At 45.4% G+C, this 13,906-nt stretch overlaps 1 protein-coding gene across 1 annotated transcript in view; it reads left to right on the forward strand.

Annotated features, from left to right (window-relative positions):
- Positions 1-13,906, forward strand: part of FOXK1 (forkhead box K1) — a 65,470-nt gene that overhangs the window by 31,063 nt on the left and 20,501 nt on the right. The window contains exon 2 of the mRNA XM_063091494.1: positions 13,089-13,274. Within this exon, the coding sequence (XP_062947564.1) occupies positions 13,089-13,274 (186 nt within the window). The remainder of the gene's footprint in view (positions 1-13,088; positions 13,275-13,906) is intronic.

Raw genomic sequence — 13,906 nt, forward strand, 5'->3', positions numbered from 1 at the left:
ATCCAGACAAGAGGCGGTGCTGGGTTCGCATCCCAACTCCCCCTTTTACCAGCTTTGTGATTCTGAACAGAACACTGAGTCTCTCTAAGCCGTGTAAAGACGATGATGGTTTCTGCCATATTACCGTGCTGTCGAAGTAAATGAGATCGTGCTGTGACCTGTTCAGGGCAGAGTGTGTTCGCTGTTACTAATGGGATGTGTTTGCACGGCCTGCCCAGCCTGGTGGGCAGATTCCTAAAGGATGTTTTTGCTGCCCAGACCAAAGCGACAGATACAGCAAAAGAGCTCATGGGTAAACCTTGCCTAAAAACATTGGCTTAATTTGTCTTCTCAAAGCTGTTTGGTTTTTTGTTTGGTTTTTTGTTTTGTTTTGTTTTGTTTTGTTTTGGATGGTCCCAGATGACTACATTTGCATTCTTCTTTCAAGGACCATTTTTGAGTAATCTTGCTGGGTTAGAAGCATACTAAAAATAGTAAATAAAGCTTTTGTACCTCACTGTAGCCTGTCGGGTCTCCATGAACCTGCTCCTGCTCCTTGCAAGCATGGTTGTACTCGTTGCCATGGCAGGATCACCATGGGTACAGGACACATTGTGAGGATTGTAGGAATTCAGGGAGCATTTCCTCTCTCCTGTTCTTTCTTTCAAGCAGATGTTGTTCAAAGTAATTACCATCAATTTTTAAGAAACCTAAGTGACCTTGCATTTTCTGCTTCTATTTTTCAAGGGCTTTTGGTGTTCTGGGTTCTTAATCTGCGTGAGTGAAAATGATAATGACTGCAAAAGAAGCCCTTGGTACCCTGAATGGCTGGGTACTAGGCAGTGTCTGAAACATCACTGACCCTCCTAACTGTGATTCTGTGAACAGTCCAGAGTTTGCTTTTCCTCAGTAGAAAGCTCTGACGTTTTCCTTTCTAAAGCCAAGCAGTTTTGTTTTTTCCAAACTGTATAAAGAATAAGAGGTTTTGTGCCTGTGTGTGAGGTGGCTCTTCTGTCTATCATAGACTACAGTCTAGGCCAGGGCTCTAGACCCCGTGGATACCTAGGCAGATTCCATTTTTCTGTCCCACCATTCTTAGCACAAGGCTTCAGGTCTCACAGTAGCCTCATTGTCCAGGATAGTTGCTGGTGCACCAGTCATTACATTTCCATTCTAGGTGAGAAGAGGGAAGAAGATGATGGGCAGCAATCCTTACTTGCTGTCTGTCCACCTCTTCAGAGACTTCTACAAAGGCTGCACAGTAGGCTCCACTCAGTTTTCGTTGGGCATCCCCAACTGCAAAGAAAGTGGGAAATGTAGTCTGTTAGCTGGGCGTGTGGCCACCCAGGAAAACATGGGGGCAGGGAGAGGGGAAATGGGTTTGGGGTGGGTGCCCCATCATCAACCCTGCCTTCTGCCCTCTTTCCGCAGCAGGAGCTTGCCCCTGGCCCGACATCCTGTGTGACACATCCACCACCCACAGAGGACCCCTACCTCCACCCCTCCACACATGACCCCAGCCTGTGGTCAACGTCCACTTGCTTTTCCTATGAGCATGTACTCTCTCGTGACTCAGTTTCATTCCATGGGATCATGTTGGTAGATGGCAGCTGCTTCTTGAGAACCATAGTCCTCAGGCTTTTGCCCAAGCAGCAAGAACCCCCTTCCAGTGCCTACCCTGTCATTTCCCCTTTGCTGCAGCAGAGACTAAGAAGGAACCTGTCTGCTAGACTAACTGAAGGTGTCCTGCTTTTGTTCAGATAGCAGTGGGAACAGTGGGTGTGATGTAATTAGGTTATTTTTTACAGCTGTGGCCAACCAAAACCCAGTTCAGTTGTTATTTCAGGAGCGGGGAAGAATGCTACTACTTGCTGCTGCAGTAAAAGGGCCCCAGAGCCAGACACGTGCTTTCTCTTTCACTGTTCTCTTCGGCAGCACAGTTAGGATCTCACTGACTTACAGCATCATGGGCCCCAGCCCATGTTTTATCTGTGGGCTGTTTCACTGGGACTCGCCTGTGCAGTGGGGTGTATGGCAGTATCTGAGAGCAGGAGCTGCCAGGATCCTCCTTGGCAGTAAACCCGCCCAGGCCACGCTGGCCAGAGTGAGTGGTTACTGCTGGCTGCAAGTGATTTCTCAATCTCTACCAACTGCGAGGGCTTCCTGGGCTCTCTCTGCAGGGTTTCAGTTCGTAGGGGATCTGGCTGGCAGCCACATGTGGTGCTCAGATGCACAGGGGCTGAGAGCAGCCAAGCACTGTATCAGGGCTCTGTGTGACAGCTCATGCTCTGTGGGGCGTGGCCTCGGGTTTTGTAGGAGGTGTTGCCGGCCAGGTTTGAATTTGGGCCTAGTCGGATTTTCCATATTAGGAAGATAAGCCGAGCTCGGGCTGCAGAGACTAAAGCCAGGGATGTGATTTGTTGGAAGCATTCGGACACTGTCTCTGTTTGCTTTGATAAATAGAGCTTTTTTTAAACAGCTGAGACCTTTTGCTTTTTATTGAGGTGTATCTGAGGTTTGAATCTTTTGAGCTTTGTTGCAGTCTTTGAGGATGGTATCAAAAGGGAAGGTCTGAAAATAAGTAACTTTTAATTTGGACAGTAATATCTGTGTGAGGTGAGGTACAGGAGGTTTTCATGTGTTTTGCCTAGAACATTCCTATTCTTGGCAAACTACTGTTTTTATTTAAAGACAAGACTCTTGCTTGGGTTGGTTGTGGTGGCGATTGCCCTTTGGGCAGGCCCTTCCCAGACTCTGTCTTCAGCTTCTGAAAGCATTTCCTTTTGCCAAGTTTAACAAAATTGTGCTTGGGCCTTCTGGAGTTGCCAGAATCCAGGAAATACACATAAGGAGCTTTGTTTTCTTTTGTTTCTTCTCCCCTCTACAGTTCAACAGCTGCTTTGTCCTAAAGTCTTCTCTTTTTGCCAGCTCTATTTTATAGGGGGAAATGATAACACAGGAGCCTTTTCTGTAATATTCTCAAAATACATGTATTTATGTATAACTAAAGTGTCCAGAGAAATGGACTATTTTGGTCAGTTAATATAGTTGAGGAGCTCGGTACACAGTATCTGGTATATGTAATAATAGCAGATATTAGTTTTTAACTATTGTCATTATATTTTTATTATTATTGAATTTCATGTTAATTTAGGTTTAGGCAAAAGATTGTTGATTTTGCAGATTATCCTGAAGTGGAGTGTTTCTGCTTCCGTGGTCAGTGCTGGGTGCTGAGGGCGAGCATTGCCCACCAGTCTGTAAGTCACATCAGGGTGGTCGCTCATGGGGTGGGAACAAAGAAGCTCTCTGGGTAGGACTTTTAAGTGTCAGTGAGATGATGACTTGTTTGACAACTAATCTCTCGGGTAGCCACACCTGATTCTTCCCTAGGTCTCTCTGTGGTCTTCATTTTCATGCTTAAACACCCTGTCTTTCAGGAGGGGAAGGAAAAGTTGTTTATAAAATGGAGACAATCATGGCACTTATTTTTGGATCAGATTAGTACTAGAATAGACAAATGCTGATCACTGCACAGATGACTCTTCAGTGCCCCCACCCATTCTCAGTGACACTTTGACCACAGCCCTCGGGACAGCAGAGGACTTCCCAGCAGGCTCTCAGCATGGATGTCTCCAGCCTGCTGGATGGCAGTTGGGTCTGGCCCAGAAGCCTCCGTTTTCACATGAGCCTTTCTCTTAAAAAACTGCAGACGCGGATTTGAGTAGTTCACTTGGCACCCCAGTACCAAAAAAAAAAAAGAAGAAATTTGCTTCCCCCTCCACACCCCAGTGTTGAGGCTGTCTCTTGGCTGCCACATGTTCTCTGATTCTTTGGCTAATTGATTCTACTAAGCACAGTAAAGGCGATATTGTCACTATCTTTCAGTGTTAATCCAGGATCAGAAAAGTCTGATAATTTCTCTGTGGTTTTTGGAAGTTTCAAAGAGCGGAAGTTTTCATCCTCATGCTTCCGTGTGGCCAGGGCCTGTGGCTGTGCTCCTATTTAGCATTGATCTCATATTCTGCCTTGTACTGATACACTTGTCTGTATGCATTTACCTCCTGATAGAGATTAAATTCCTGAAAGAAACATGTCTCCTTGAATTCTTGCTCATGTGCACTAAAATATGAATGCTGTGTGTGTCAGTGCCAACCACCCACCCTGTGGGGAGAACATGCCCACAGCAGGGGCGCCTCCTCCTCAAGGTGCTCGCAGTCTAACAGAGAAGAGAAAACCTGCCCCAAGCAGTGACCCTTAGTCAGGCATGGGGAGAGAGCCAGGAGTCCTAGGAAGGCTGCCTCATAGAGAGTGGCCTTTGGGAACAGAATCTTGGAGGATGTAAGTCTCTTTGGATAAACCAGTGTCTTGTACTTAGTATCAGTAGGGTGCCCCGTAAGTAATGAGTAAGTTGAATAACTGTGCACAACATTGTAAGAAGATCCATAGATTAAACTATTGGACTTTTTTTTTTTTTTTTTTTTGGCAGCTGGTCGGTGCAGAGATCTAACCCTGGAACTTGGTGTTATCAGCACCATGCTCTAACCAACATTTGGACTTTTAAAAGCTATTTTCTTTAAATCAGCATAGAGGCAAAAGATAAAAGAGGACTTGACTCGCCACCCTGTGTCAGTCCCAGAGAGCAACAGAATGTTTCTGTGACTTCTTTCTTAAAGAGCCTAGTCTTGTCTGACCCAGTCTTTTAGTTTACGTTTAAGCCATGCAGTACGGGAAGTCTCTCTACAGGCCCATGTTCCATTAGGAAGCCAGGTCCTTGATGGCTCTTCTGTTCACCCACCTGGATGATCTTTGGTGTTTTTTGGACAAATCTTAAAGGGATTTGCTTTTCTGGCTGTATTGGACTTTCTGCCTCATTTGATTTTCCAAACTGTAAAGTTTGGGAGCTCGACTTACATCATTTTTTTGGTTTAAATCTGTTAAGTCCTCACAGAGGGATGAGAATGTCCCTGGGAAGGACTCCTGAGCCCTTCCCCACTGTCCCTGACCCTGTGTTGCTGGCAGCTCTGCTAGGACACTGTGTCACAGGTCCAGGCACCCTGGGCTGGTCTTCCATTTGTTAAGGAGAAGACAAGGGCCTTGGTGGTTAGCGGGGGAGGGGTCATTTCCCAGCCTCCTGTCTGACCATCGGGATCATTTTGAAGAGCCACAGGCAGTGGGCTTTCTCCTCAGGCTGGTGGTCAGGGCCAGGTGGCCTGGCTCCCCCGTAGGCACTTCACGGTTTACTGGGGTCTCAGGCAGTTCCACAAACTTGACTGAGAACAAGTCTCTCTGGAGAAAAAGATTCTCTTGGGGAATGCCTGCAAAAAATGCTAAAATGGCCCACCCCAATTTGGCTGAATCACAGTCACCTGGAAGTCTCTTGGCCTCAGTGGAGTAATGCTGCAGAAGTTACCGGTAGTCCTCCGGGTAGTGCTGTAGGTGTGACCTCGAATTCCCCATAGCTGGATTCAGAACTGGTCACCTGCCAGCAGATGCTCCTCCTGAGAGGATAGGTGGGATGATTTTGAAGGGGCCATGAACTCCAGGGCGTGCCTTCCTTGCCCTCTGCTGTGGTGGGGTGCTCGGGACTGCTGGGCCCTGTGACCCCACCTAACATGACATACACTGAGCCCCAAGGAGGGCAGGTCATCACGGCTGTGTTCAGCCACCTCTGTGGGCTTCCATCCTAGGTCAGTAGGGTCTCTTACCTGCTGCTCCATGCAAGGTACTCCCGAGATGGAGAGTAAGACTGTGTTTAAAAAGAAACCCCACCTTTCACCCAACCTTTGGCTATAGTTTTCACCACTTGTTAACCATTTAGCACAGGGGCTTGTGTCTCTGATATCTTCTCTCTTTTTTCCAACTAGATGGAACTTGTTTGCCTGATTATGAAAAATATATGCATTCTCTTTATTAAAAAAAAATAAGATTAGGTCATAGGAAAATGTAAAGAAGAGAGTAAGTCACATCTAAACAAGAGAACCAGCACCACATTTTATTCATACCCCCACATTGTTGTTGCCACTGTGAGGACCGAGGACTCAGAGTGAGTGCAGTCAGCCAGGTTAGTGGGGGACAGGATCAGAGCCACATCTCTAACCACCCTGCTCCCCGGCTTGCCACAGTCGGCTGTGGGCACAGCGGTGTGAGTCTTCCAGCTCAAGAAAGCAAGACTGGGGCATCAATTTCAGAGTGGAGAAAACCAGGGAATAGTCAAGGTTGCAGCTTTCATTCATGGAGGAGGGACGAAGGTGTGGCGGAGAAGGTGAGGCTTTGAATTATTATATCTTTTTTTTTTTTCTTTGACCGGCAAGGGGATCGCAACCCTAGGCACGTTGTGGTCTGCACCATGCTCAGCCAGTGAGCGCACCAGCCATCCCTACATATATCTTTGCCTTGCATGCGCACCAGCATTGATTTAGTATTTTGGGGAAGGGGATGACTTTTAAATTTTTCTTGATGCTTCAGGGACCTTACAGACCCAGTTGCCTAATCAGGAACCACGGTTATCCCTCCTTCCCATAGCCTTGGCTGTCTGCTTTCTTTTTTTGTTTTTTGTTGTTTTTTTTTCTTTTTTGGCAGCTGACCAGTACAGGGATCCAAACCCTTAACCTTGGTGTTACAACACTATGCTCTAACCAACGTCTGCTTCCTTTTGCTCTTCCTAGTTTGAGTTTGTATTTTATTTTCCAAAGCTGTGCTTTAGACATTCTAGCTGTGCTGGTTCATCAGGTTTTCTGCAGTGTGACAGACACCTACAGCTGCTGCCACCATTTTCATTTTTGGGGGTTTTCTAGCAAAATGTATTAAATTTTTAATAGAAGATAATTTAGGTTAAAAAAATTTTAAGATTGTCAGAATTCTTTGATTTGGGGATTTTATATGTAAAAGTTTCCTTGAAAACCACTTCCTGAACAGTTTTATTTTTCTTTGGAGTTCATACGAAACGCAAATCCTTCAGTGCCTCTGGCATTCTAGTTTCGGACCTTATGTAAAGGTGCCAACCCCAGGAAAGTTGCCTTAATTGTACGTGCATAGAACACGCTAGCTGGAAGGAGGTGGGGGGATCCTGCAAGTCTGCTAGTTGTCTCTGGGAGTCGTGCTCTGCTGTTTCCCAGGCTGCCCTGCAGGGTCTTGGAGGCCTGACCATCTTCCTAACTCTTAAGTTGGGCCTGGACCCTGTGGGACTTTCTTCCTCCCCTTGGAGCCAGACCACACAGCAGAACTGGGCCAGGTTTAATACTTTATTGGATTTCTAAAAGGTATGATACATTCACCATGCAAAATTTGAAAGTATCTGTTACCAAGCATATAACAGCTTTGTTTTCCTTTTTTGAGTCTTTTCATTTCTTAAAGGACATGGTAACAGCATTCAAAGAACACTTTGGAAAAAGAGAGGTCTGCTCTATGCCACCCTTACTCCAGGCTGCTTCCATTTCTCCTTCCTGTCCTTGTCTAGTAATAAGAATAATTGAAACAAATATTCACTAACCCTTGCTGCAGCCCTGGCATCATGCTCGGAGCTCACGTTCACGGCACTGGGGCCTCTGCAGGCTGAGGCCGGATTCCTCAGACATAGTGATTTCTTTCAGACCCTCCCCACAAAAGTATTCCAGCAGCCCTTTTTCAAACCAAGTTTGTCTGGTTTCTAATGCTTTTAGCCATGATATTGTGTCTCTTGCTGTCTTCACGTATCAAGGTACCATAAGTATGTCTCACATTCCTCCGTGGACCAGCAGTGAGGAAGTGCTTCTTATGTGTTAAATACTGTGTGTGCTTCTAATTACTTTGCATGGAATCTTTCGTTTGACATTTTGAAACTGGCCTGTTAACCTTCTGGTGACGAGCTTGGGCCCGCCCTGTCTTTCACATGTTGGCCACTTTGAGGCTTGAGTGGGAAGGCTGGAGCCTCCACCTGTCCTTTGCCCGAGACTGGTTCCCTTTAGCTAGCCAAGTTACTTCTCTTGGACTGCTGAAGCTGCACGAATGCACACCAACATTAGATTTCCCTGCAGATCCCTTCCTGCTGGCCGGTCCTGTCTACACAGGGTCTGCCCCAGGTGTTACAGGTGAAAGTTTGCCCTGGCAAGGGAAGTGACCAGATTTCCTGCTTGCCACATTGGTTTCCTCACCTCCTGACCACTGGGCAGTGCCCTGTGTGTCAAACTTGGTGACGGCACCATCTGCATCTGGCAGACATGATTCTGCAGAAGTTAGAAGACATCAAAGTATATTCCCCAGTAGCTTCCTGAGAAGGCACGTCCTTTGTAGAATAACTCTCATTCAAATATTAAACCTCCTGGATGGAGTCTCTAAAGTTTCCTTTTATTTTCTTTGTCTTTGCTGGGAGATGTTTTCAAGGCTGTCACCCAACTTTCCTTATGAAGTTTTGTTTTCTGTATCACTTTAGTAATTGTCCAGGGTTTCTCGTTTTTCCCAGGACATGCCTTCTTGTGTGGTGTTTGTGGTTGGCAGATGTGGTGTCCAGGCTCCTCTTCGGAGTACAAGTGGTCTGTGTTTTCTTCTAATCTTGGATTGTCTGTTTCCTCTGAGCACCCCTCTCACACTTGTTTGCTTGGTCCCTGTCTTCCTTGTGGGAGACGCTCCCCAAACATCTGTTCTGTGTCGGTTGTTCACATTGATGAGCGAGGTCAGCCTCCCTGGCTGCTGGGCGTGTGGTGTCAGCGGACAGGGTTCCTTGCCTGGTGGGCTTCACGGGAAACCCATGGATGCCAGATCTGCAGTCTTCTTTCCTGGGCTGTCATTTGCTGGCAGCTGGGCTGGGCTGGGCTTGGGGAAGCTTGTGGGGGACGGGGGGTTCTTGAGTCTATTTTTGGTATGGAATTTTTTCCTGCTGCTCTTTGTGTTAGAATCTCCCGATTCAGACTTCTGTGGTTCATGCTCTCCGGAAAGTAAACTTGTCTCTCTGCTGGGATAGAGGATGAGGGGAGTGTTGGAGGGGAGTGGGAGGAGGGCAGGGCTGCAATCAGGACAGCTCTGTGGAGGGGTAATCTATTGCATTAATTGAAAAAATATCTGGAAGCTTTCACATGTACTTTCTTCTCTCTGATTCTTTGTGTCTAAAATGTATATCGGCAACAATTAAATGGGCCATTTTTATTTTCCTGGTAACCTTCTGGTGGGTAAGGAGGTGGTGGGATTCCTAGTCTAAGGACAAAATTGAAATGAAGGGAAGGGACATGCACCAAGTCACTTAGGCTCATTAATTCAAGCAGGGGCTAGAACCAGCCTTCTGTGCAGTGATCTTTGATCTGATGCTGAATAAGGCAATCTCATCTCCAACCAAGTCGTTACCAGTTTGGCCCAAGTTCCAGGAGCCTTTAGCTTACGGATGGACCTGGAAAAATATCCAGGACTGAAGTAGACCCTCAGTGTGGGAGCTTTGGGGCAAAAACCTTTTTTAGAAACAGCTCGATTGAGGTATAATTCACATAGCATACAACTAACCCATTTAAATAGTTCAATTCAGTGATCTTTAGTGTATTGAGAAAGTTGTGCAACCGTCACCATCACAGTCAATCTTAGAACATTGTGTCACCCCCAAAAGAAACTGTGTACCCATTAATAGTCACTCTTTGTTCTCCCAATCCACCCCAGCCCTAGACAACCACAAATCTACTTTCTGTCTTTATAAATTGGGCAAGAATGTTTTAAAGAGACTTCCTCCAAGGGTGGGTGTTTGCTTGTACAGGAACCTTCCTCTTTCTACCTTGCAAACACACTTACCTTAGAGGGGATTTTCGACAGTAAAGGTGGGCAGTATGTGTGCTTGGGTTTAGGACTGAATATGCAGCACCTCCAAGAAAATACTTTAATTGCAAAACATGCTCACATGCTCATTAAAACTCTAGCTAGGGCCCTAAACCTGAATGAAAATATCACAGGGAGAGATGTAATTGGCAAATTCTGAGAGCTCCCTGGGGAGACGTCTATTTAAAATTAAGTACCGTGCTTCATGGTATTTTCTCTCCTTCTCCTAGTCAGGAGGTAGCCTGCCTCAGGATAATTTCTGGAAAAGTGAGTCAGGAGATGCTTTTAAAATAGCTGTTACAGCAACTAATATGAAAATGTTTATTGTTGAGCTTTAATTGGAAAATTACTGTTATAGTAGGAAATCATTATACATGGTACTAGTTTTTTGCTACTAATGATGTACCAAAATCCATGACTGTCCTACAAAACCTTGTTTCATTTTACTAAAAACTCAATCTATATGCACATATTGTCCAGAAATCGTAGTTTTTTGAACTGGAAATCACCCTAGAGATGATCTCTTCTATTCAAACCATCTTGTTTAGTTATTGAAGAAAACAGAAACGCAGAGAGCTTAGGTCAAGTGGTAATAAACTCATTTTTTCTTCGGTGGTATTCACCTGCACAGCGTGTCCCCACACCTCACGTCTCATTTGTGCACTGACTGGAAGGCCAGGAAAAGTCAGGCCAGGAAGTGGAGGGGGCGCAGTCTGGAAAGGCCTTTATACCCTCTGGAACCGGGGAGTGACCTGGCACAAGGTCAGATCGGCCCTGGCTGGAACCTGGTTTTCAGATCCTCAGTCCAGAGCTCCTCTGTGGGGACCACGTGCCTCCTCTTGTCTTCACATGGAAGTGCCGTCTCAGATCCCCATCTGCTTGTGACCTCAGTCGTGGGCCAGAAGCCACATCCTCCTTCTGGTTGGCCTTGATAATTCTTGGGTGATGTGAGCTCATATTAACATAGGGGCTTTCACAACACATAAAATCAAAACTCTGTATGCCCTCTGGCAAACAGTAAAATGTAGCTTGTTATTTGCAGCAGTTGAGGGAATTGGGGAAAAGAGATAAATAAATGGTAAAGGGCCACAGAAACTGTCTCTAAATATTTGTTATTGTTATTGCCTTCTTGTCTAACAATGGTAGAACAGGGGCATGTGTGTGCATGTGTGCACACGCCACACACACTCTGTTCACAGGTGGAGCTCACCTTAGCCCAGCTCAGCTTAGCTGTCTGGAGCCCTCAGTAGATTCCCAACCCAACCTCAGACACTTGAGCTTGAGTGGATGCTGGCTCTGTGACTTACAAAAGCTGACAGACCTCCAGGACTGAGCCCATAACCTTCAGAAAAGTGTCTCAGAACAATGAATGATGTACCTTTCTAGCCAAAATACTGATGGAGGAAATTTCCATTGGGTTGTGGGGCAATTAAAGAGGAAATGACATCAAATGTTCCTTTAAGTATAACTTAGGAAGAGAACACTGCAGAATATTTCAAAATAGCCTTGGGTCTCCCTTTAAGCAAAACCATAGGGGTGATGTTGACTACACCTTACAGACCACCCACCCTCATCCCTAACATTTCGGTATCTAGGCTATATCTCCCAGAATGCCTCTCATCCCTGCAAACATTATTAAAAATCCCCTTTTTCTGATTTTCCTATTGGAAATATGAATGTGCTACGGCAGCAGCCCAGTGCTTGTTTCACTGTAGAGTTTGCCTTCTGGTGATGTCCAGCAGCCTCCCTGCACGGTGTCTCTGTAAGAAACAGAACTGGCCCAGTCAAGCCATATTAAATTACTGATTTTCTCTATCAGGTGTGGGTAGCTTGGCTTTTAGAGTAGATCTGGGAAAGAGCAATGCGTGTAATGCTGACTCACTTCCTTAGAAGTGGGTCCCTAGGAAGCGTGTCTCCCCAAGTAGAAGACTCAAAGGGACCCAGTGCTGCCGTGACCTTTCATGACTGCAGAACATATTTTGACCTATTCATAAATCCTGTTCTTAAAATTTTATTTTATTAAGAGCAAAAGGGTCTTAAAATGAAAAGGATGTTTGCTCATGTCCATGCAAGATTTGAGGCAGATTTACTATTTAAACATTGCTATCGAATTTAAAATACTGTCAGGAGTAGACCAAGCAGTATGCTACCTGGGGAGGCTTCATAGAAGTTATACTACAAAAGGCCTCACAGGCCTTCACATGCTGAATCACTTAGCATGATCTGAATGCCTTTCTGAAACCATCAGAAGTGAATTATAGGGGGTACTTATATATATTCATTCTTATACACCCTCTTTTACAAAGAGCCTTTTCTAAACAGTAGTTACAGGTAGCCAGTAGTGCTTGTCTCTGTGTGGGCAGCCTGCTTTAGTTTGTTTTTGTTTTGTTTTGTTTAAGTGATGCAGTTAGCAACTTGTTGGTTGGTAACTTGTCAGTTTAGAAATTAGAAGGTATGCTGGATAAATAATGCCCAGGGTTATAGGTAAAAGTCTTTCAGAGATAGATGACCCTCAGACATGTCTCCCCTGTTCATCTAAGCACGTTGGTGTTGACTTTGATATTTGAGGCTACCTTCTGCTGCTGCCAGTATGGGGTTTGTTTGCATGTGGTCATCTCCAGTAGAGCAACCATGGCTTGTGGATTTTAAGGCCAGAACTAATTGTGAAACCAGTCCATTAAACTCTGAGTTCATAAGGCTTCCTCTCTCTGGCTCCTACCAGCACATTTACGGGGAGTATTGCTACTTCCGCCACGCAACATTTGCTTTATATCTTCTCAGCAGCATAAGGGCATCTGTCTTTAAAATCTCTGCATAAATGGCAACCATGTTCCTTCAGCTTTCCAACGGGCGTTCTTTGTGAGGTAGTGAGCCCCACCTGGGTCTGATAGCAGCTGCCGTCGTAGACAGGAAGCAGCTCTGTCTGTCTGGAACCTTGTAGGAGGTGGCATCATTGGTATTTGTCTGGGGATATTTTTATCTCTGCTGTTCGCATGCACAGTGAAAGGACAACTGATGTTAGAATAAGCCTAAATTTGTGTTCATAGGGCTGGCCAACTAACTCAGTTGGTTAGAGCACAGCCTTGTAACACCAAGGTCAAGGGTTCGGATCCCCTTACTGGCCAGCTGCAAAAAAAAAAAAAAAAAAAAAAAAAAATTTGTAAGTGTCCTAATGAAAGCATAAAAATGCTATTTGAGCACAGATGTGAACCACAGAGTGATCATGAGAGTTGTTCAAGTTGTAGTTGTTGAGATGACTAGGAACATGCCTTTACTGGACTCGGGCTTCCTCCTCTTCAGGTTCCTCCTGGGCCTGATACACTGCTCTCCCTCCGTTGCAGGTGTACTTTCCGATTTCCCAGCACGGCCATAAAGATCCAGTTCACATCACTGTACCATAAAGAAGAGGCTCCGGCATCTCCCCTGCGGCCACTCTACCCACAGATCTCCCCTCTAAAGATCCACATTCCGGAGCCGGATCTCCGGAGCATGGTCAGCCCCGTCCCTTCCCCGACCGGCACAATCAGGTAAGCAGCCCGCTCCGGCCTATCCTCGGGCCACTGGGAAAGAGGAGGATGATACAGGAGCACCTCGTTTTATGCAGAACTAGGTTAGATAGCTTTCTGGAAAATTGCATGTGCATGAAAATTTTGAGACTTTTAAGTGCATCAAGGGCCTGACTACTTCAGCCAACTCTCTGGTGAATTCTCTTATGAGGTGAAGAATCACTACCTAACGAATCACTTTTCCAGTTTGAAGTTTTATATACAAGGGCCTGTTAAAGCAAGCATGGGTATGATTTTTCTTTTAAGATTCTAAAAATGTTTAAAAGTAATTTTTTTTTTTTAAAAGGTAATATTTGTATTCCAGGACATGGTAAACTTTGTTTTTCTGAAATTCATTTGTAGAAATTCTCTGTGAAGTTTTAGAAATTAATTTAGATTTTGAAGAAAGGAAAGTCCTCAAACTTTCTCATCCTTGGTGTATTATACAAAGGTAATCCCCTAGGGGAAGGTTTCAGGGTAAAAAGTGTAAATAGAGCTCCATGTTGAGCCCTCAGCTCAACAGCACAAGTGCTCCTAGTGATGACCGTCTTGCTTCAGTGAACAGCACAGGTGCTACGCATGCTCCCCATCTCGTCCTACAGGATGCTAAAAAG

This window comes from Cynocephalus volans, chromosome 3, assembly GCF_027409185.1.
Source record: "Cynocephalus volans isolate mCynVol1 chromosome 3, mCynVol1.pri, whole genome shotgun sequence".
NCBI classification, from domain to species: domain Eukaryota; kingdom Metazoa; phylum Chordata; class Mammalia; order Dermoptera; family Cynocephalidae; genus Cynocephalus; species Cynocephalus volans.